This window comes from Marmota flaviventris, chromosome 4 (assembly GCF_047511675.1).
Source record: "Marmota flaviventris isolate mMarFla1 chromosome 4, mMarFla1.hap1, whole genome shotgun sequence".
NCBI lineage: Eukaryota > Metazoa > Chordata > Mammalia > Rodentia > Sciuridae > Marmota > Marmota flaviventris.
The window spans coordinates 3,414,412-3,436,175 of record NC_092501.1 but is presented as its reverse complement, the minus strand read 5'-3'; the positions used below and the strand labels follow the sequence as shown (position 1 = coordinate 3,436,175).

General features: G+C 53.4%; 1 protein-coding gene across 1 annotated transcript in view; it reads left to right on the top strand.

The window, feature by feature from the left end:
* Positions 1–21,764, top strand: part of Mgmt (O-6-methylguanine-DNA methyltransferase) — a 234,208-nt gene that overhangs the window by 52,315 nt on the left and 160,129 nt on the right. Inside the window, exon 2 of the mRNA XM_027930385.2 lies at positions 4,152–4,285. Coding sequence (XP_027786186.1) covers positions 4,164–4,285 — 122 coding nt within the window. The 5' untranslated portion in view covers positions 4,152–4,163. The remainder of the gene's footprint in view (positions 1–4,151; positions 4,286–21,764) is intronic.

The window sequence follows — 21,764 nt, the reverse complement described above, 5'->3', positions numbered from 1 at the left end:
CGTGCTCATTCACGGCCCGGGTTTTCCAACTCATCAGTTTTTCCAGTTACAGACCCACTGCCCTTTCTCGGTTTTTGGCCTGATTTGGATGAAGCCTCTGGTTCTGCTGCCCCTCCCCTAGCTTTGTGCCTGATTTGGTATGTTCTTGTGGCTTCAGGTGGCCTTTGCTGGTCGGAAGCTGGTTCTTGGTGTCCTCTGGATGAGAGGTCAATCTGGGCTACCAGAGCTGGGGCGGTGGTACTGGGTGTGGGCTGCACACTGATGCTCCTCGAAGAAATTAAGGGGTGGGGGCAGCATCACAGGGGCCAGTTGGGGGCAGAGCTTTGGGTCCCTGGCACTTGCTGGGTGGTAATGCCATTTGGTGCAGAGCTGGCCCTTCCAGGTCAGGCAGTTCTTCATTTGGCTGCACCATTTGAGCCGGACACTCCCCAACTTCATTGTAAGTCCATCACCTCCCAAGTTCAGTCAGTGCCATCTGTGGTCAGAGGCCAGCTATTGGGCCTAGGGCTGACCACCCTGGGATGTGCAGCTCCCTGTGGGCCGAGCTCCTCCCCTGCAGGGGAGCTCCTGGGCTCCCGCGCCCCTCCTTCACCTCCCTGTCATTCTCCCCCAGTTACCCTCCTCACAGGCCTGCTGGACACACTGGAATGTGTCCCCTGGGTGTGCAGACTGGGGAGGGGGCAGAAGGGGTGTCCTGTGCAGGGCAGTGTGCTGGCCCCAGCCTGCCCACAGGGAGCAGCACACAGAGCCCTGGCTTGGCATCTCGGTGAGGCAGTGGGAGGGCACGGTGTGGTCAGGCATTCCTGTTCTTGTGGTGAGGATCTGGGGCGAGGAGTCTGACCATGCTCAGTTGGGGTGCTCCAGGTCTCAGTGGTGCACTGCTCTGGGGTCCTTGTTTCCTGTGGGGAAGATGTGGCAGTCCCTTCTCTCCTGGGCCACCCTGCCTCTGCCACTCTGGCACAGATCGGCACTGACTGGGCCCCCTCTCCAGGTCCAGTTTTCTTCCTGAGACTTGAATCAGGAGCTGGTGACAGGGATATAGGGCAGCAGAGCATGAGAGGGTGGCAGTGCTGTCACATCCTGTTTCCAGGGCAACAGTGGCTCAGTGCCCCCCAGGTCTGCTGTCCGTGGATGGCCCCACAGATGTTTCCCGAGGTCGGCTCTGGCGAGGCTGTGGCCAGTGTCCCGGCCTGCTGTTTCCTGAGCCTGCTCCTCCAGTCTCCCCAGAAGTCCTGGGGGCCCTTTGGTAAATTGCCTCTGCTCCAGCTAGCTGAGATTGTTTCTGATGCTTGGCATCAGGATCATGCTGGGGTCGGGCAGGAGCCCCAGCTGGTGGTCACGCCCATTGGGGCGCTGCTGGGAAGCAGAGCCTTAAGTGGGGTGGGATACTGGGCTCTGCATGGGCTTCCCTGGTGAGTGAGGCAAACACTGACCGGGTTCTTGGTGCAAGGCTGCTCACGCACGCCTTGACCACCTGTGCAGAGGGCCTCTAGGAGGGGCAGGGCCTGCAGCTCTCGCCCTCCCCGAGTCTTTTTCTCGGAGCAGTGTCTTCTATGGACACACTTGGGAAAACGCTGGCATGGTCACTGCTGGATGCTCTGGTTAGCCAGTGCTTATAAGCCCCTGGGGTGTGACAGTTGTGCCTTAGGGGACTCCAGGCCGTGCCCCAGGAACCTGGAAATAGCTCCCCAGTCAAGAAGGCAAGAGCCTGACAGTGGGAGGGGTGGTGGGCATTGCTGTCCAAGAATGGGCAGCGTTTGGTGCTTGGGTGATTTGGGGAGAAAGCCAGGGCACTCAGGTGACAGGGTGGAGTAGTGGCTCTTTGTTGGGTGTGGATTGTGGGTGGCACCCCATCCCCTGGAGGCCTTTCCAGGGCCTGTTCTTACCCCTTGAGCTGACCTCTCCTTCTAGCTACTGTTCATCTTCCAGATAAAGCCACTAAGTGAAAACAGTCTAAGTGACGTTCTCAAAGAAACAGACCAGCGGTAGCAGGCCACAGACACACCCTGCCCTCATCTGGTCCTTCCCCCTGTGAGGTGCAGACAGGCAAGTGCTCCCAGCACTTGCTGGGAAGTTGGGCTTTCATCCTGCAGACACTGGGGTGCCACAGAAGGTGGGGCATTTACACAGTATGATGTGGTCAGGTGGTGTCTCTGAGTTGTGACCCAAGGCTGAGGTCTCCCCTGAATGGCTCTTCCACACCCAGGGCCCCTGAGTACACAGTTTCAAATCTCTGCCAACGTGTTCAGAATGGCACCTTTACTTGGGGCAGCTCCGGGGCTGGTGCTGAGGGCTGAGTCCTGGGACTGACATGGCACCCGGATGGCTGGCCAAGCCTAGCACCTCTCCCCTGGCTGATGGAGAGAGACAAGAGAAGCTGGGTCAGGAGCTAGAGGCAAGATGGCTTGATGGGTGCTACAGATGGAGGAGGGCCAGCAGGACAGGAATGGCCAGGCCACGTGGTGTGGGTGCACAGGGCCCAGCGGGGACAGCAGGGCAAGGGCGTTTCTGCAGAGGTAGACTTAAGGTTGCATGCTACGAGAGGAAGGCTGAGGACTTGGGCTGCCCCATTGTGGGGAGCAGAGAGGTGACCTTGAAGGGTCTGCAGACGGCAGCTGGCAGGGGCCAGGGATCAGGCATCCTAGGCTCCAAGGCCACCCTGTCTCCAGCTCGCCTGGGAACCGAGGCAGCAGCCGACTGTAGGTGAAGAGCCGGCCTGGCCTGGCCATGTTCCTGCAGCACCCGAGACAGACAGGCAGCCAGTGGATAGGGCCCGTGGGCCGCTGCTTTTGGCCTGGTCTAGCCCCCAATGCAGACAGCTGATCTGTGTGAGCACTGGGGGGCCAGTGCCAGGTGGGCAGAGGAAGCCCAGGTGAGGCGGCAGTGAGGACGACGCTGCCCCGTGCAGGTGAGGGTCCACGAGTGGCTGCAGGTGGAGCTGTGGGGATGCAGGCTTCTCAAAGCACAGGTGTGGGTGGGGTGCAGGGGGCAGGGATGGGAGGCACTCTGTGCTGGGTGTGGGTTGTGAGTGGCACCCGTGCCCTGGAGGCAGCTGCCCCTCTGTGAAACACAACAGAGAGACACACTCTTGCAGGGTGGTGGTTTGGATGGGCTCATCCCAGGTGGCTCTAGAACACAGAGGCGAAGGCAGCCAATGTACATAGCTCCTCCCCCAAGTGTGGGCTCAGGGAGGTCCCCCGGGGGAGGGGAGGGAGAGGGAGAGGGTAGCCAGGCATGGTGGGTGGGGTCACGGGGGCATTCAGGGACTCCTGAGCCTATAAGGCAGCAGGAAGTGAGTGGTGCGCTTCCTGTTTCCCGGAACTGAAGGAGGAATCCCAAGGGGGTGGAAAGGCTCCTCTTGTCCAGGTAGGCGCACCTACCCCAGCCCTTCCTCACTCTGCATCAGAGTGATTTTCATAAAACACCAGCCTGGACTCTGTCACTGGCTTCTCACTGTCTTTGTCTTTAGCTCTGGGTTTCCTGACCAAAGTTAACTTCAAACTTGCTAACAAGGATACGTCCAGAGCAAAGCAGGTGCATGTTTTTCTGAATGTAAACTGAGCTCAGAGGGGTCCACCACCTCAGTGTCCCTGTGCCGGGCCTTCGCCCAAGCCTGCTAGCAGGTACCCGCCCGAGCAGGGCTGGTCTCCCCATCTCTCTGCACGACTGTAGGCCTCGCTGTGTTCTTTCTGCTGGGCCAGGGGTGCACCTGGGCCTCCGGGCCTCGTATCCCCGAGCACGTCCACCACTGAGCCAGCCCCAGGCGTCCAGACTGTTTGCCTGTTTCTGTCCTCTGGTCGTCCTCTTAGGAAAGCAAGGTTACCTTAGTTTTAGGAACTGTTTGAAGAGCTTGGCCCAGCTCGGCTTCTTTCTACCTTTGTGTTGGTTAAAGATGGGGGGAAGATGAAGGATGCAGTAATTAAAGGAACGTGAGCAGAGGGGTGGTGTTGGTTGGCTGCTCTAAGTAATTGAGGCAATTTTTTGTCTTGAAAGTGACTGTTGCAAATGTGACACATTCCAACCAGGAGGAAGAGGCCAAGAAGACATGGGCTATGTCCTGTGTGTAGACAGCTGGTGCTTCTGCTGTGCGTGAGACCAGCCAGATCCTTCTGCACATGCTCCTTACTTGACCTCAAATCTTTTCTCTCTAGGCACTTGGCAGAATGGACAAGGCCTGTGTCCTGAAGCACAAAGTGCTGGAGAGCCCGCTGGGGAAGATCGAGCTGTCTGGCTGTGACCAGGGCCTGCACCGGATAAGACTCCTGAGCCTGAAGACCTCCACTGAGTGAGTGCCACCCATGGTGTGTGTGTGTGTGGGGGGCACCAGCTGAAAGCAACCAGTGTGACTTGTTGGCCACAGGGTAACGAGGAGCCCCTGCTGCCAACAGACATTCCTTGTTGTCTGCCCCCACAGGTTGCCCCAATGCTCCATCTCAATTAACATCGGGGCCTAACCTCTGATTAGTGGCTCCAGGGCATTGGATTCACGTATACCTTCAAGGAGGGGTTGATTGAGCATTGATTCTCTAAGGCATGTGCTGTGGGGATGTCCCTGGGAATTTGGTGGCTGGATAATATGTGCCTTACCTTGTTTTGTTTTTTTTATAACCAGACTGGGATTTTGGTGAACAGGCCCGCTGGGTGAGGTCTGTGCTTCCTCTGTGGGATGCAGTGTCGGGATCTAGGCCCTCTGGAGGCAGTGAGCACAGCCTGCAGGGCGCAGGGCCTTCAGCCTGACCGGCGTCACCATTCCCAGGGGATGTGTGTTTCTCTTGCATGATCCTCACCGAGTTTCTCTAATTGTAAAAACATAAATGGAAAGCGCTCTCTAACGCTTTGTTCTGAAATGCAGCGTTTAATTTCCTCCTTTCATTGACCAAGAGTCATGCTAAAATCACAGTTCCCGTTATTCCTGACAGAAGGAAAAAAACCACCCACTCTTATGCCCGGTGTTGTCTTAACTGGCTAATAAACACAATGCCAAGAACATTAGGTAAAGAAAATACATAAGAAACATAAAAATTGATTTTAATGGACCCCTGTCAGAGACGGCTGTAATGAGCACGAGTGTGGTTATAAATATCAGTATTCCCCCCACCGTCGGGGCTTTTCCTGTAGAGCTGCGTGTTACAATCAATATAGCCTTTTTTAAGACTAAAAAATAAGCAAACCTTTGAACTACATGAATATGCTCTTCAGTCTATGAGAACCATCTGGCTCCCGTGTTCAGAAAATCACAGGCACCAAATAATTTGTAGAGGAAAATGTCATTTTCTTTCTTTGCATGTTCATTTGCTCAATAAATCACAGGAATTATGGGTTGGGTCCCCCAATCCCCCTGCTCCCGCCTTTTGGAGAAAATGTAAATGTCCTTGCAGCAAATTTGGGAAGAAAGTAAAAACCAACCGGGTGTTATGAGTTAGGTGTGGTTAAGAGCCTGCTGTGGACTCTCGGAGCAGCGTGCAGAGGCTTGATTGCGAGTTTCTACTTGAGTCTTGTGGCCCAAGTGAGCATCCGATTCAGCTGTGAAAACAGCCGCCAAGTAGTTACCCTTGTAGAACGGTGTCCTGGCTGAGCGGCTGGGCTCCTCTCCGCTGCCCTGGGGCTCTCCAGGCTGTGCCCCTGCCCTAGTGCTGCAGGGGGGAGAAGCCAGGGAAACCGACTCTGCTCTGCCTTTCTCTGGGCCACCAGGCAAGGGAGGACCCTGTGCGTTCTGGCTAAAGCTAGAGCCCTGTGAGCAGGGTTCAATCCCCAGTAACCCCCCCTCAAAAAAAAAGCTGAATAGTATAAACCTGAATACTCAGAATCACGTTTTCAATATTGTTATTTTTTTAAAGTGTAAAATTCACATAGTGAAGTTTCTGTTTTCAGTGTATAATTCATTGTGTTTTGATGAACATTTCCAGCTATAGAGCCACTGCCCTAACCAAGATCTAGAACGCTCCAGAAGGTCACCTTGTGCCCCTTTAATCCATGGTCATTCCTGTTAGTGGGTCATTGGTCACGTCTCTTTGTAGATGCCTGTTCTCATTTCTTTCCCTCGAACTCCAGGGAGGGGAGTGGCTGGATGGAATGGCGAATGTGTTTGGCTTTGTAAGAAATGTCCGGAACGTCCCCGGAAGCGGCCTTGCTGTTCCACAGCAGCACGCCTCGGTTGCTTCCCCTGCCGGGACTGCCATCAAGACTGGAGCTTTCGGCCTTCTGGTGGGTGTGGTGTGCTGCCCCTGGGGTCTTCATTTGCATTCTAAGTCTCTGTCCCTCTTGAGTTGGGCTTGCGGAGGTTTTTGCCACTGATTTGTGGTTTCAGACACAAGTCTTTCGTCACATCCGTGAGCTGTGGTTTTGTTTTTTTAGTTGCACATTTGTTTTTCTGATAGACTCTTAGTGCGAAGGTTTTAGTTTTTGAGAAATTCAGTTTGTTTTACGTTTAGCAATTATTTTCTTCAAAAAATAGTTCTCTGCTGTAATTTCACCACCATGTTCTACAGTTTCTGAAAGCTTCATCCTGGTTGTTCTTTTTAGATGTGTGACCCATCTTGAGTCATTTTTTCCTTAGTTATTCAGTTGTGTCAGGATTTGTTGAAAAAGCCCCCAGAGGTCCCTCCCCATCAGATCACCATGGTGCCTTTGTCAGCCAGCTGGCCATGAGCACAGGTCCTGTCTGGGCACCACTGCTGGGCACACCCGTGCTTGTTCTGTGCCAACTCATGCTGACTTGACCACGTGGCTTGGTGATTGGCCTTGAAATCGGGGAGGTGAGTCCTCAGCTTCTTCTGAGGTCACCCTGGTTCTAGGCCTAGTTGTCACACATTGCCTCCAGAGTTAGGTGCCCATCTTCTTGGGGTTGATGGAGAGCTGTGTGTATCTGTGTTTTGGAGGTTGACATCTCTATTGAACTTGTCAACTTGTGACATGATTTTCCTGTTTGGGTTCTTTCATTGTCCCCAGCAGTGTGTTGCAGTTTCTAGCATAGGGACCTTGCATGTCTTTTGTGAAATTGATTTTTAAATACTTTACTATTGACGGTCTTCTAAGTCAATTTAAAACTTTAATTTTTAAATTATTGCTGCTGGTTATGACAATTGATTTTGTATGTTGATCTTACTCTCTGGGATCTTGGCTAGATTCAGTTGCAGTAGTGTCCACCACTGCCCCAACCTTGCCTATAGTTTTACTTTCTGATGTGTGCTACCCATCCTCAGCAAGCGTCTAAAAATACTTAGTAGAAGATTCCAGGAAGAAACGCTTTAGGTTAGGTCTCATGACAGTCTGTAGACAGTTGCCGCTGCATTCTGCACGGATGTGAGCCGTCCGTTGTCCAGCGTGTCTGTGCTGTCTATGCTACCTACCTGTCAGTCCCTCTGAACAGTCATGGTTATCAGACCAACTGGTGGTGGTGCAAAGCTCATATTCAAGTAACCCTCAGTTTATATGGTGGTGGCTCCAGAGCATGAGAGAAGCAGCGCTGGCAACACAGACCTGGGGAGAAGCAGCGAAGTGCTTTAGATACCTCACATCACAAGAAGGAGGTGAGCGCCATGTAGTTGGAGACCGTGTGCACGTGACTTACCTCACGTGCGTTGCTGGAATGGTTCATTTTGTGTTCATGTCACCATGCCTGATTTATAGATCAGACTTTATCAGAGACATGTAGATTGAAGATGGTGTGTATGGGGTTTGGTGCTGTCCAGTGTCGGACGCCCACTGGGGTCTTCATGGATCCTCTGGGTGGGCAGGGCCTACTGCTCAGTCAGCTCTCCACGTCTGAGGCTCCCACATCTGTGGATTCAGCAAATGGGGATAAGAAACACTGGGAAAATTGTATCTGTTCAGAACACATGGGCTTTTCTTCCTTATCATTCCCTGAACAGTGCATTAGACCAGGCAGCATTTATGCTTATTAGATATTATAAGTAGTACAGAGATTTACAGTGTACAGGGGTGTGTGCTTGGGTACATGCCTATGCTACACCATGTTATGTAAGGGAGGAGTGTCCTTGGATTTAGTATCCTTGTTAGTCCTGGAACAGGTCCCTGGGGTCAGAGGAAGGACTGTTCTGGGGTTTTGCAGTTCCTGAGGGCTCCTGTAGTCTCTGGTTTGTGCAAGGGGAGTAGGCTTCTCTCTCTACCTTTCAGGCACTGTTAGACCCACCAGTGGAATGATGGGTAAGCAGGTGACAGTGGCTGCCCCTCCCTGTCCCAGTAGCAGGGAGTGTCCAGTATTTCCTTAGCTGGGTGGGTCCACCCTTTTGGGTTTTGAAAGTGTCCACCTCAGGTTGAGGGTGCTTCCGCAGTCCACTGGGCTTTGCCATGTGGTTTCTCTGGGTGGCCACAGGACTTCTCTCCTGCACTCTTCACATGTGGTTGAATGAGTTAATTTTGGAATGGTGGACCTACCCTGAACTGCAGGACTGTGACACCTCATTCCACATGAAGGTCCTGGTCAGAGTTCAGGACAGGGTGAGGGGGCAGTGCTCCTCCTGGTTTGAGAGTGAAGGGTGGGACCGGCATGGTTTCCCTCCTGTTGTTGGGCAGGTCCAGCTTTGCGGACAGGGTTTCCTGTTGTGGAAGCTCCTGTGACCTCTAGGGGAGTCGGTGCCGCCTCTTCATCTGTGTGCTCTCTGGGCCTGCACCCTGCTGCCCTCTGACAGCTGACCCATGGCCCAAGACCGAGAGTGGAGCACTCTTTCTTTCCTCCAAAGCCAAAGTGGGTAGATGGCAGGTGGACCACTGCCACGTGTCTGCAGCAGGATTGCATTTGCACTTCTGGACAGGTCTGATGCCCATCTCGCGGTCAGTTACCTGTATGTGTGGCTTCGTACAGCAATTGCTGATTTGTTTTATGTGGCTTATAATAGTCACTTACCTTTCCCTTCCTGAAATGTAACAAAGCCTCAGTCTGGAAAGTGGCATAAAGGTTTTATGGCCTCCTGCCCACATCAGGTCTCTACTAACCACCTCTTGCATGGAGCTGGTGGCCCTGGCGGGAGCAGGGCCCCATCCACGCATCATCCTGCCTTGATAGCTTCATCTCGTCATGAGCCTTAGCAACAGGAGCTATGTGAGGGGGTCACATGTGTTACTTCTGTGTGCTATTTTGAGACTTGCTCAGTGTTCCACCATGTTGATTGCAGTGTTTGATTACTTGGAAAAGTCAATGGTACAACCTTGAGGAGCAGCAGGTGAGCCCAGGGGATCGTGGGTGCTGGAGGGAGCCAAGTAGAGGATTTGCATCTAACTTTTGTTCGTGTAAACCCTTTAGTAGTAGTCGTACAATACTGAAAACATGGTCTGACCAAATGACAAACTGAAGTCCTTTAGTGTCTTGAAAATTTAAAAGTGACTCTCAAGCTGTTTCCTGCCTCACAGGCCTCCGCTGGTGTCCTGGGGGTGTGGTTGCTTTATGGACTTGCACATCCGCCTCTTGGCGTCTTGCTGGGTGGCCCTGGCACAGAGGCCAGGTAGGAGCACACAGGCGAGGGCTCCCTCTCCTCCGGGGACTTGGCTGGCTGTGGCCTGCTGTGGCCTGAGAACTTAGCCCAGCAGGGCCTCCTGCTGTTCCTGGAGGCTTCTCTTAGGATGTTGGATGCACGGCCACTTTCGCTGCTCAAACATGCCAGAGTCTTTGCCCATGCAAGGAGGGGGACAGCTGAGCTCTTCTGAAGGGATGCAGGCTGGGAAGTCACCAGGTGCTTCCCTCCTAGCAGGTGGCTGGAGGCACCTTCTGTTCCTGTTCACATCTTTCCCTCATCTATTTTGAGACCCAAGTTGAGGCGCCTCGAGGGTCTGCGTCCCTGCACACGGGACTCGCCTCATGCTGGCGTGCGCCAACTGCATGCTCTTTCACCTGGCGATGCCCAGCTTAGATGGCACCTCACACCCACTAGCCACGGGCATCTTCCTGGAAGCTGACCTCTCTGGCAGACTGGGAAGTCTTAACGCAGCTCCTTGCAGTGCTGTTGCCCATGCTGTGCCGAGGAGGACAGGGCCTCCCGAGGACACAGTTGGAGAACACCCAGCAGAGACTCACCCGGGAGCCGCTGTGCATCCGTCTTCCTCATGCAGCAGCCTCCGCGGTCAGGCCGCTTCTCTCCAGTGCCTTGAAATAATGATCTGTGCTGCATGTGCTTCTAGATGTGATGGTTTCCTCAGGATCCTCCTTGAGGGCTTGAGTGTCCTTCTGTGAGGAAGACTTCACCAGCTCTCCTCTGGACTTTTATTCATTTATGGTATTGGGGATTGAACGCAGGGCGCTTAACCATTGAGCAACACCCCCAGCCCTTTATTTTTTGAGACAGGGTCTCACTAAATTGCTTAGGGCCTGGCTACATGGCTAAGGCTGGCTTTGATTTCACAATCCTCTGCCTCAACCTCCTAGGCTGCTGGGATTATAAGTGTGGCTACCACACCCAGCTGTTATTTTTTTTGTGGTCTTGGGGATTGAAACCAGGGGTGCTCTACCACTGAGCTACGCCCCCAGCCCTTTTTATTTCAAGATATTGTCTTGCTAAGTTTTCCCAGGCTGACTTTGTACTTGCAGTTCTCCTGCCTTGGCTTCCTGAGTCAGTAGGGTTATAGGTATGTGCTACTGTTCTGGCTCATCTCTGAGTGGAAGGCCCCTGCGAGCTGGGACCACCATTCTTGCCTGGGTGCCTCTGTTCCTGATCAGTAGCCCTGTCAGTGTGAGGGATCACCCCTCCTGTCTCTGACGAGAGGGGTAAGTTATCAGTAGTGAACAGGGAGTTGGTTTTGTGACTTACGTTATCAATAACGCAAAATGTGCATATACTTCATGCCAAGTGCCAGGCTGTGTCCGTTAGCAGCAGATAGTGGCCTCGTAGACTTGATAGCTTGGAAGACAAGGTAGGAAACCCAGAGTGTCCCTCCATTCCACTGATCCTCAGGAGGGATCCCTCCTTCCCCTGCAGGGAGGGTCCTGGGCATGCACACACAGTTGCACCAGTGGTCTGCAGAGCTGGGTGATGGTGCAGCCTGTGGGTGGCTGCTCGGGGTCTCAGCCACAGGACGGGACTTGATTTACTATTAGCTGGACTCAGAGTGTGAAGGCTCTGGCCCTGCAACCCCAGCCCTTGAACCGCTCGGGAATGTGTGTGACTCCTCAGGTTGAGTTGTGCAGACGGATGGCAGGTTATTTCTGGCTGCCTGGCCTTGGAGCATCAGCTTCCTCTCCCAGGATAGTAAGCCTCATGTGACTTCCCAGCTTTTGTCCTCTGACCTGCGCCCCCAGCCCGCTATTTGGCCCCGGGCTTACCTGAGCTCAGGGTAGAGGAGGGACTGCCTGCTTCTGATCACCGTGGTCACTGAGATTCAGACCCTCACCTTCTGCAGCGTCTCAGAGGATGCAGAGTGAAGGGTTTGTTCCCACGTCGTGGCTGTTGCAGGGAGGTGGGGACGGCCAACTCGCACACCTGTGTCCATGAGTTAGACGTGAGTGACCTATTTAATTCTGAGTCTGTCAGGATCCTCTTGGAAGAAAAGGATGGCTGAAGGACGGTGACAGATGTGTGGGTTCCAAACAGGACCAGCTGTCGGCCCAGGATCTGCTGAAGGTCATGGAGCGGGAGCACACTGTAGGGAAACAGCGGTATCCAGCTTCAAGCAGGGAAGGGTGGTGTCTTGCCTGTGAGGCATGTTGGAATCAAAACCCTTAAATCCCCACCCTTAGCCAGGAGCCTCCACTGAGGCTACTCCTGTGTAGGAAGGTCAGCCGCTCTCCCCAGAGCATCATCTCCTTCATCTGGCCTTTCCCTCCTCCCAGGAGGAGGACACCTGGAGCGGGTACACCCAGTCCTGAGGAGGAATCGCTCCATGTGGCATGCTGTCCACTGGAGGAGTTGTCCCCAGTGCTCAGCCATCGAGGGGCACGCTGTCAGTCATGGTAGCCAGCATCTGCCTGCATCTGCAGGTTAAGGGGTGCCGTTTCCTGCCTGGGCCTCCAAATTGTCCCACCTGTGGCTTTTGCCCCCAGAAAAGGATCGATGTCATGTCAAGGCTGGAGGGAGGTGCAGTGTGGGGCCTGTGCAGGGAATCTCACCGGGGCTTGTAAGGGCACGGTGGCTGTTTCTGATGGAATTAGCCAATAGTGCCCCGCCCCAGTGGCTCTGTGTGGCCCTGTGGAGTTGACCCCTGCCCTCTCTGCCTACAGTGTGGACAGCCTGGAGTCCATAGTGTAGCTGCCCATGCTGTGGCCCCTCTTGTTTGGGTCCGTTGTGCAGGTTTGGGGCCCCAGCTTGCTGCCTTGGGTCACCTCTGCCTGCTGCTCCGTCCTGGCTCCAGTCCCATTTGGTCTTGAAGATTTGGTTAATAGCCTTTTTCAAATTGTAGCCTAAGGAGGTTGAATAAGCCCTGTAGGGCCGCACATGGCCTTGATGGCAAGATTGGGACCCCTCCTGGCCATTTCATTTTCTCTGTGTGCCAGGTTGTGGGAGGGCATCAGGCAGCAGGGACGGAGGACTTGGGGGAGGCCCCTGCTGGATGGCACCTGCCTCATCCAGGAGCTCTTTTCCAACACCATGTCCTCAGGACATTGCCATGCAGGTGCTGGTACCAGTGTCACTTTATCACTGAGAGGAAAGGCTGGCGACAGGGTCTCAGGAGGTTTGGGGGAGGAAGTAGTGTTCCCTCCACGTGAGCTCTGTACTAGACTGCCGCACTCAGGGCTGACCTCCTGCCAGATGGTGTCTGTCCACCTGCTTCTGAGCGTGGGCTCCCGAGACAGACCTGATGGAGCTCGTGGTAGTGCCAGGCAGGACGCCCGGTGCTGATGGCTGGAGAGCACGCCCACGCCCTCCTGGTAATGTCCAGGTTGGAGTTTCAGGAACAAGAGCGATGAGGTAGCCTCTGGGTGGCATGTGCAGGCCCGCTGCCTGTGGTCACACTACAAGGCCACAGCGTGCTCGGGGCTTGTCTGGTGACCCCGTTCTGCTGGGAGATGGAGCCTGAGCAGGAGGGGCCTGGCCTCTGATGCCCTCCTCCCAGCCAGTGGTGCGGTGTCCAGGGCTGTCCACCTGCTCCTTGGTCCCCACTGGGATTTGGTTTCCACAGTGTTTTCTTATTGTTCCTGTATCTTCAACATTGTTCTGATGCTTAAGCTATCTGAAGCTTGTGAGTAAGCTTCAGTTTGTATTTTGAAAATTTTAATCATTTAAGCCCTACACTCTGAAAATATACTTGGTTTGTTAAACTTGTGTCCTTTTAAAGCTGTATTGGTAATTAGGCTCCCTGACACCAGCGTGCAGCGTAGCTCTTGGTGTGATGGGTTCAGTCTCGAATTGAGTTCGAGGTTAAGTGAGTAGTTTTTTAATTGAATGGAAGTGTTGTCTTGGGGTCCATCTTTCTAGAATTCTTACTTCCAAGTGCTCTGTCCAGTGATCCAGGCAAATCTTTCATCTGGAAAACATTGGCAAGAAACTTAGGGTTCAGATCTCCTTGTTTCTTCACTCATTTTCTAAACATGCAGGTGCCTGCCGTGTGTGTCACCAACCTTGTGACAGGTCCTGGCTGGGCACTGGGGACGGACCATATGGGCAGGAATGTGCAGCCGCAACTTGCAGGGGGCCCATGCCCAGCTCAGGCAGGCCCAGGTCCCAGAGGCAGGGGTCACTGGATGTGGAGATGGTTGAGTCCATAGGGATGGGAGGCGGTGATGAAGGGGCAGCTGCAGAACGGATGGGACCCGCTGAGTTGGGGCCACCTCGGCTGTAGGCCTAGTGGCCCAGGCACCCGAAGTTGTCCAGGGCTCAGCAGAGAGGGTGTGTTCAGAGCATCTGGGCCCTGGCTTGGCAGGGAGGAGGGGAGCCAAGCCGGTAGGAATAGGTGGACTGGCCAGGAAGGGCACCAGAGGGAAACGGAAGAGGAGAGGACGGAGCGAGCGGAGCCTGGAGGTCAGGAGGGGAGCCGGGCGCTAGCCCCTCCCTGGACTCCTGGGTGAGCGTGTTCACTCAGGTTTTCTGGCGCCTGGCGGGCTTCGGGAGCCACGTGCCCCAGCTAGTCACTTGGCAGATTTGATGTTCGGGTGTCACCTGAGAGGTGTCTGCTCGCCACACGTCGGAAGTGGAGGTGGTTCTCCTTCCAAAAGCAGCCACTCCTGGGGGCCTCACCGCTCTTCTGTGTCTCCTTCCAGAAGATCGATGCCCTTGCCCAGTGCTGCTGGACCTCGAACACCTGCTCACCCGTAGCTCCTGCTTGTGGCCTCCACTGTTGGGCAGCTCCCTCTACCTGTGGACACCTTCAGGACAGCCTGTGCTGGACTTTGATGGCCTTGCTGGAGCTCAGGAGGTCTGCCGCACGGCCTGGAAGGTCCTTGCCTGTGTTGGTGCAGGGCCTCTAGGCCAGGGCTCAAGAGTGGAACTAGAGTTTCCAACCGCACGGTTTTTGCCAGGGTATTTAGACAAACTAAAGTGGGACATAAACGATCCTAGGAGATGCAGTGAGGAGGGGAAGCACACTTGTGAGACAGCCTGTTACAATAGGAAAATGTAAGCTTGAGATGTGCTGGTGTTTACTTTGTTCATCCCTCAAATAGAAAAATGCTCCAGGTACTGTCTGTCTGAGCCTGTGTGTGTGTACAGTGTGTTCTTAAACTTCTCATGCGCTTTAATGTCCCTTTCCCTGAAAATACATATTTATACCAAGGAAGAAGAAACTGTTTATCATTCTTCTGAATTATTAGATACCCCAAAGGTAACCTCCCCCAAGTAGTGGTTTCTCCCTTCTAAAAATCATCTGGAAAAATACTGAGCTTTCTGATCTTTATTTCATCCAGTTCACTGGCTCTGCTAGGAAGAGTTATTACATAACCAAGCACCACTTTTATTAAAAAGAACCAGGCCACTTATTTCCTTCAAAGTTTTTCGCGTGTAAATCTTCTCTAGGTAAACAAAACTTTTATTGAAGGTAATATTTTGAGACCCTCGTGCTGTTCACACCAGTAGTGTTGCAGAGAGCCCACATCATAAGCTGGTCTTGCAGCGTCCTGGCCTCAGCTCTGGTGTCCTGGGCGGGGGGTGGGGGGGATGGCGTCCTCTTCCCACAGGCTGTCAGGGGACTCACGTGAGCACAGGCCCAACAGTGGTCATCTTGGTGAAGAGACTGGGGTCTGTTGTGTGGTAGTGCTCTGCAGAGGCTACCTGTTGGGTTGGGAGCACCTCAGCTGGGCTTAGGTGGCCTGTGGGTGGGAAGGACTTGGGGAGGGAAGAGGGTCCAGGGCTGCTGGTGGTTGAGGCTGCGGGTGGAGGGCTCCTGGACAGTCTCTACCACTTCATAGGGGTTTCCATTGCTCTCCAGGGAGCTGGAGGGAGGCTGCCACTTACTCTGGACACACGGTGGTCCTGCTGACAGGTTGTAGCCCATCCTGACCCGTCTCCGAGGGGTCCTTTTGGAGTTTCCTAGACCCAGGTGGTCAGAACTGAGAGGGGCCGTGGCATCCCAGCCAGCCCTGCTCCTTATCACACGAAGAGACCCAAGTCCAGGTGCCATGCTGGAGGTCCTGGCTGCCAAGCGGGCGCTCTACACCTAGAGGATGCCAGCGGGTGCCTATCCCTGCTCTTGGGCAGGCTCATGTCCTAGTGGCAGAACACTTCTCAGTCTTCCTGTGCAGCACAGGCTACGGTGCTGGGCTGGCCTGTCTTCCTGGAGGGCAGCTGGCCTTCCTGCCTCTGCTGGGAGAGCCAGAGGAGACGGCAGCCCAGAGGTGGGAGGGTGTTGGAGGACAGGTGCCGTGCTCAGGCCAGTTGTGCTGGAGAGAGCTGTACGCTGGCCGTTGTGCCCATCCAGGAGGCAGATGGGGACAGGAGGCTCAGAACCCTCAGCCTGTGGGAGTGAAGCTGGGTCAGCTGTGGGAGCAGGGCTGCCGCACTGTACTGACTGGGGTGACCTGGGCTGGGTGGTTAGGTTAGGTCAGTCAGGCAGGTGTGGCGGCACACACCTGTGATTCTAGCCATTTGGGAGGCTAAGGAGCAAAAGTTCAGGGACAACCTAGGCAAAAGCCAGAACCTGTCTCAGCAAGTAAAACGGCTGAGCTGTGCTCAGGGCAGCATGCACCCAGCCTGCCCAGAGCCCGGGATTCCATGCCTGGCACCATAGGAGGGGAGCGTGGGAGCACAACAGTGTGTGGACGTCCTCCAGCACTTGTCTCCCAACTGCAGCCACCTCCTGACGGAGGAGACGGGACAAGGCTCTCCTCGGCCTCTTCACCCAGCTCATTAGCACTGCTGCCTGCCCCCGGCTGGGCCAGGACCCCTTGCAGGAGACATAGCTAATCATGGGGTGCCTGGGTATTCCAGAGCTCTGGTTTTACTGCCTTCAGTCCATAGCCGGGCACGCTGCTGTCAGAGGTAGCTGCCTTCCAGAGGAGAGACGGACGGGCCACTGTAAGCATTGGCTCCTGCCTGGTGTCTGAGGGCGGGAAGCTCCTTCAGGATCATGAAGTTCCTTAGTTTAAAATAGAGGCAGTACAATCAAGGCAGGTGCTCCTCTGCATGTGTCGTTATAAACTCTTGAAGTTACGTTATCATATGACACATTAATAGAGGCTTTTTACTTTTTAACAAATTCTCTATAAAAAATAGCATGCATGAGAAGTTACCTGCATTTGTGAACCTCTGTGTTGCAGGAGATAAAATATTTTTGCAAAGAATGACACGGCGTATTTAAACGCTGGGCAGCTCCCAAGCAGCTGTGGTCCACTATGGTGCAGGTGATGGTGTCATTGCTCCGTAGGTTTGGCACGCCATTAGCCAGACTGAGTGCAAGTTCACGTGGATATGTCAGTCACCTGTGCGGAGCATGCCTGGGGGGGTCTCTACCTCTCAGCTGGCCACTTTGGGTCCCATTGAGAATTCTGATTGTACGTGTGTGGCCTGGTCAGTACCGGGAAGCCTGGCCTGGCTGGGTAGCGCCCTGGGTGGAGATAGAAGCTGCCTCTCTGAAGCCTGCTGTGAGTGCTGAGAGCGCAGGACAGGAGAGCCCCAGAGTCCTTCCTGCAGGTGCTGTTTGTTCCCACACGTGTGACCTCTTAGCCTGGGTCCCAGCTCTTCACTAATGTATGTAAAAATATTAAAAGCCCTTGTATATTACATTAAAAACTATGTCAGCCACCCTGCTTTTTTCTATTTATTAAAACTTTTCAAGCAGTAAAAACATTTTACTTGTTAATGAGGGAAGTGGGGGAGTTAATGACACAGAGCTTGGATTCTCCAAGATGTCTCCTCTTAACCATGCACACCCGCTCCTCCCGCCGCACGCCGTTTAATTTCTGTGATAGGGTTCAGTGAGCAGATGCAAATAGATTTAATGATTTGCATCAGTAGATCATTCCCCAGTTTAATATCCTCTGATATTTTGGGTCAGGGGCTCTTTCTTTGGGAGGCTGGCAGTTTCTGGAGCTGGATTATTAATATTAGTGACTTCACATTATGTCAAAGTGCAGGGAGATGAACGCCTCTTTTTCACGCGGATTCCCACATTGCCTATGGGGTGGGGGACTGGTGCAGTAGGCCACTGGGTCATCCTGGCCACAGGTGCTTTCCAGCGAGATGCTGCCTGAGCTGGCAGGTGCCCGGGCCCAGCCCTTCACGAGCAGCAGTCATCTTGTCTGCTCACCTCACAAGGAAATCTGTGGCTGGTGGTCAGGATGTGGGGTGCTTTTATCAAGATCGTTCAACAAAGGGATAAATGTAACATAGAACTTGGGCTGGCAGACATGAGTCTACCTCTTCTGCGTCCTGTCTGTGGTATCCTGGTACAGGATGAGGAAGGCCACGGGCTGCCCTGCTGGGATTCCATTAGGTGGTGCCTGATCACGCACGTGCAATAAGAGCCGCCAACAGCCCTTCCCATGTTTATAGGGACTGGGCCCAGGACCCCGAGGACACCAGAGTGTGTGGGTGCTGAAGTGAAATGGCGTGACACATGCATATAATCTGTATGTACTGACTCCTTTAAATTGCCTCTTAACAATGCAGTGTACATCCCTTATAAGCAACTGTTTGCTGTAGTGTTTATAGAATGTCAGCTGTATGCGTATTTTCCATCGATGCTTGGTTGAATCTGCAGATTAGGAGCCCAGGGAGGCAGAGGCTTCTGTGCACACAGGATGACCCAGCAGCTCTGGAAGCAGAGCACCAAGGAGGTTTTCTTGGGGAGGGGCCGCCTCCATTTCTTCTGCCTGCCTCCCACTAGTGGCCAAGTGCCAGGTGCTGGCCCTCCAGCCTTGCTGCATCAGGGTACAGAGAGAGCTGGGCCTGCTGCTTGCAGAGGTGACTCAGTGAACATAGCGTCATTGGCAAGGGTCCTGGTATGAATGACTGTCAACATCCCTGTAGGAGGCGGAGAGTAGGACCATACAGGGACAAGCATGACAGCTGGAAGATGCCATCCACAGGCTGAGGTGAGGGGCCTTGGGAGTGGCCAGCCCCACCAGGTCCTTGGCTTCAGACTCCCACCCGGGATGGCAGTGCCTGTCGATGCTGCTCTGTCATGCCAGTGGTGACAAGGTAGCATGGTGCTCTTGTTCCATGGAAGTATGCTGCTGCCCAGGCGGATGATTCCCTGCCAGTTATGTTCCTGGACGCTGTCAGCAAAGCCAGAAGGGACCAGGTGGGGCCTCGGCATGCAAGGGGTTATGGGAAATGGTTAAAATGCCTTTTCAGGTAAGAAGAGCAAGATTCATGATGGCACCCAGTTAAATAAACCAACTTCAGTGGTGCAGAGACACCACCCTCAGCCCCACTGTCACTGGTTTCCTTCCGGACTGCCTCTGCTACTGCTTCCTGGCCTGGTGAGGCCAGCCTCCCCTATTCTGTGGGAGCCTGGGAGGCTGTCCTGCCGAGGAGGGAGCCTGCCTCTGCCTTCTCTCTGCTGGATCCCCAAACATTGCTTCCTCTTCCTCCTCAGTCATTTCTCCTGGCCTGGTCATTTCTCCTGGCCTGGTCATCTGCGGTCTGGATGTCCACCTGTTGTTCTGTCTTTCTGAAGCTGTCTTCTCCAAGGTCCAGGAGCCTTAGCACAGCTGTCCTGGCTTCCTTGCCTGCAGCAAGGGACAGACTTGCCCCCATTTCTTTCCTGTCAGAAAGCCTGCTGGGGTTGGCTGGTGGGGCCTGGTGAGGAGGAGCCCTCAGGTGCAGGGGGCTTTTTGTCTCTACTGCCGCCTCCTTGGCCAGTTAATTGCTGGGCTTTGCACATGGCTTGGCCGGGTCAGCTCTCCTCCTCTTCCTTTGCCAGGGCTTGGATTGGATTTCCATGGTGTTTTAATGTTTTTGTTACCATGTTTTTCTTCCACAGTACAAACCCTAATTTGCCTCCAATACCATGCCATAACCTTGAGAACTACACCAAAATGCAATTAATGATTTTAGTAAATGTTAATTAGATACTTGGAGTTTTAAATGATTCAGGTTATGCAGAAGTCTTTGAATTTTGTTTAGAAGTGTGTTAGTGATCATTGGGGAAGTTGGTTATGGGACTTTGGATGAAGTAGACACTCATGATAATATTTCCCAGTCAAAATAATGGGATCAAGCCCAGGTAACTGGAAAATCCCCTCTACAACATGTTTTGGGAAGTGAACTGTGAGATTTGGTGAGTGCTGATGCCTGGGCTTGTTCTCAACTTTTTTTTGAGAGAGAGAATTTTTTAATATTTATTGTTTAGTTTTCGGCGGACACAACATCTTTGTTTGTATGTGGTGCTGAGGATCGAACCTGGGCCGCATGCATGCCAGGCGAGCGTGCTACCGCTTGAGCCACATCCCCAGCCCTTGTTCTCAACTTTTTAGAACTGAACTTTTATGAACTTAAAAGGCTACTTTTGCTGACTGCTAGTCTACGGAGGCGAGCTGCGGGTGATGGACTGGTGTGCTCCTGCTTGTCCACTGTAAGCACAGGCTGCCTTAGTGGCCACCTCGCTCTGGTGGGTATCCTCAAGGTGTGCACAGGTGCAAGGGGCCTCTGATGGCCTGCGCTGTGAGGCCAGGTCCCTGCCTCGCCGTGTGCTCCAGGAACTGAGGGGCTGAAGGCTCCCAGGCCGGGGGGGGGGGGGGGGCTTGTCAGAACTCGGGATTTGGAGGCTTTTAAAATTGAACTTCACCTTTGCTGATAAACGGCCAGACATAGATGATGGCACCTGGCTAAGGGGCAGGGTGAGACCGAAGGTGCCTTCAAAGGAAGTGCCTTCAAAGTGCCTTCCTGAGGCACACCTTGAGTACCTCTGACTTCCCTCTGGAAGTGGAGAGCATCAATGCTTCATGGCCATTGCTCGGGAGGCTGTGTGGCCCCATCCTCCCTGGCGTGGCTTGCGAGGTGCCGTGGGCCGCAGTACGGGTTTCGCCCTCAGCCGGTTTCCTGTTTAGCCTGTAAAACGGCGATGGTTCCCCTCCTGGTACCCTTTCTGGAGGCTGGAGACCTGTTCTCACACGCTCATCTGTTGGACGGTGCTGTCTTTCTGCTGTTGCTTCCTGTGCTGCGCCCGAGGACAAGCACCAGGGCTCCACATCTGGTCTCACGGTCCTGGGTTTCTTTTGTGAAAATATAGTTGATGCGCAGGTTTTCATAGAGTGTTAGATCATTTTTGTGATTCTTTTTCTTTCCACCTGCTCTTCTTATTTTGATCTCAGATGCCCTTAGGTACTTTCACTTGATTCTGGTCTTGCCCAGGCTATGGTGTGGCATTGTGCCCATGTTTCCCTCCCACGACAGTGGAGCAGTTACTACCACATGTGGCATTTGGGATTCAGGTCAGCCAACCTTGGCGTGAGGGTTGTGCAGGGCAGCAGGTGATGTCCAGTTCTGGAGGACTTGTGGTCCCACTGTGCTCCTTCTGTATGGGGAAGCACAGCTCCCTGACCATCCTCGGGTGTTACTGCTGACCCATCTTTAACCCTCTTAGGCGAATGACTGCACTGGAGAAGGGTGGTGAGCCCCGTGATGTGCAGAGCCAACCTGGACCACCCACTCACCTGTGTACTGCGTTTCTAGTATTTATTCAGGATAAATTCTGTCAGATATTTAATAAGAGTGAGTAATTGAATGCACTGTAGCCTCTTGCCTTACCCTGCGATCCCACAAGATCTTTGAAGCTAAAACTAGTTGGGGCCCTGAAGGGATTACTAGAAATTAGGTATGTCTGCATATGGAAATGGCTGCTGTGGTGGGAAGATTGAGTCCTTAAGTGATTTGCTATTCCCAGTGATAATTAGAAGAAAGCCTTGCTCCGGCTCCATTTCCCAACCAGTTCTTACCATGTTCGGGGTGATGTCTTATATCAGCAGCTGGTCTTTGCCCTCATCATGTGACCCACTGACAGGTGGTGGTTTGGTGTATTGTGTTGCCTTGATGGGTTGCTGTATTGTCACTCCTGGGAGACATGTGGCTGAGAGGGTGTTATGCCGTACTCCATCCTGGTCGTCAGGAATGGTTCAAACATGAATAGAGTAAATTATTTCAAATTTGATTGAAATTATCAATTTTACTAAGTCCTTTTAAGAAACCCACAAACTTTTAAAGCCTTTCTTAAAATATATACATCTCATTCTCCAGAATGGTCTGCAGACTGCCCTGGTATCCTCTGGAAGGACAGACTCTCTCGCACACGCTTTGGCTGCCCATGTGGACAAGTGCAGGTGCCGCTCCTAGGCAGGCGGCATGGCGGGTGACGTGCTCCAAGATTTACTGTGCATCACCTTGGCCATCATTCCCATAAGTATTAATTTTAACTCCACTAATAAGAAACTGAACAAAAGTGGAATT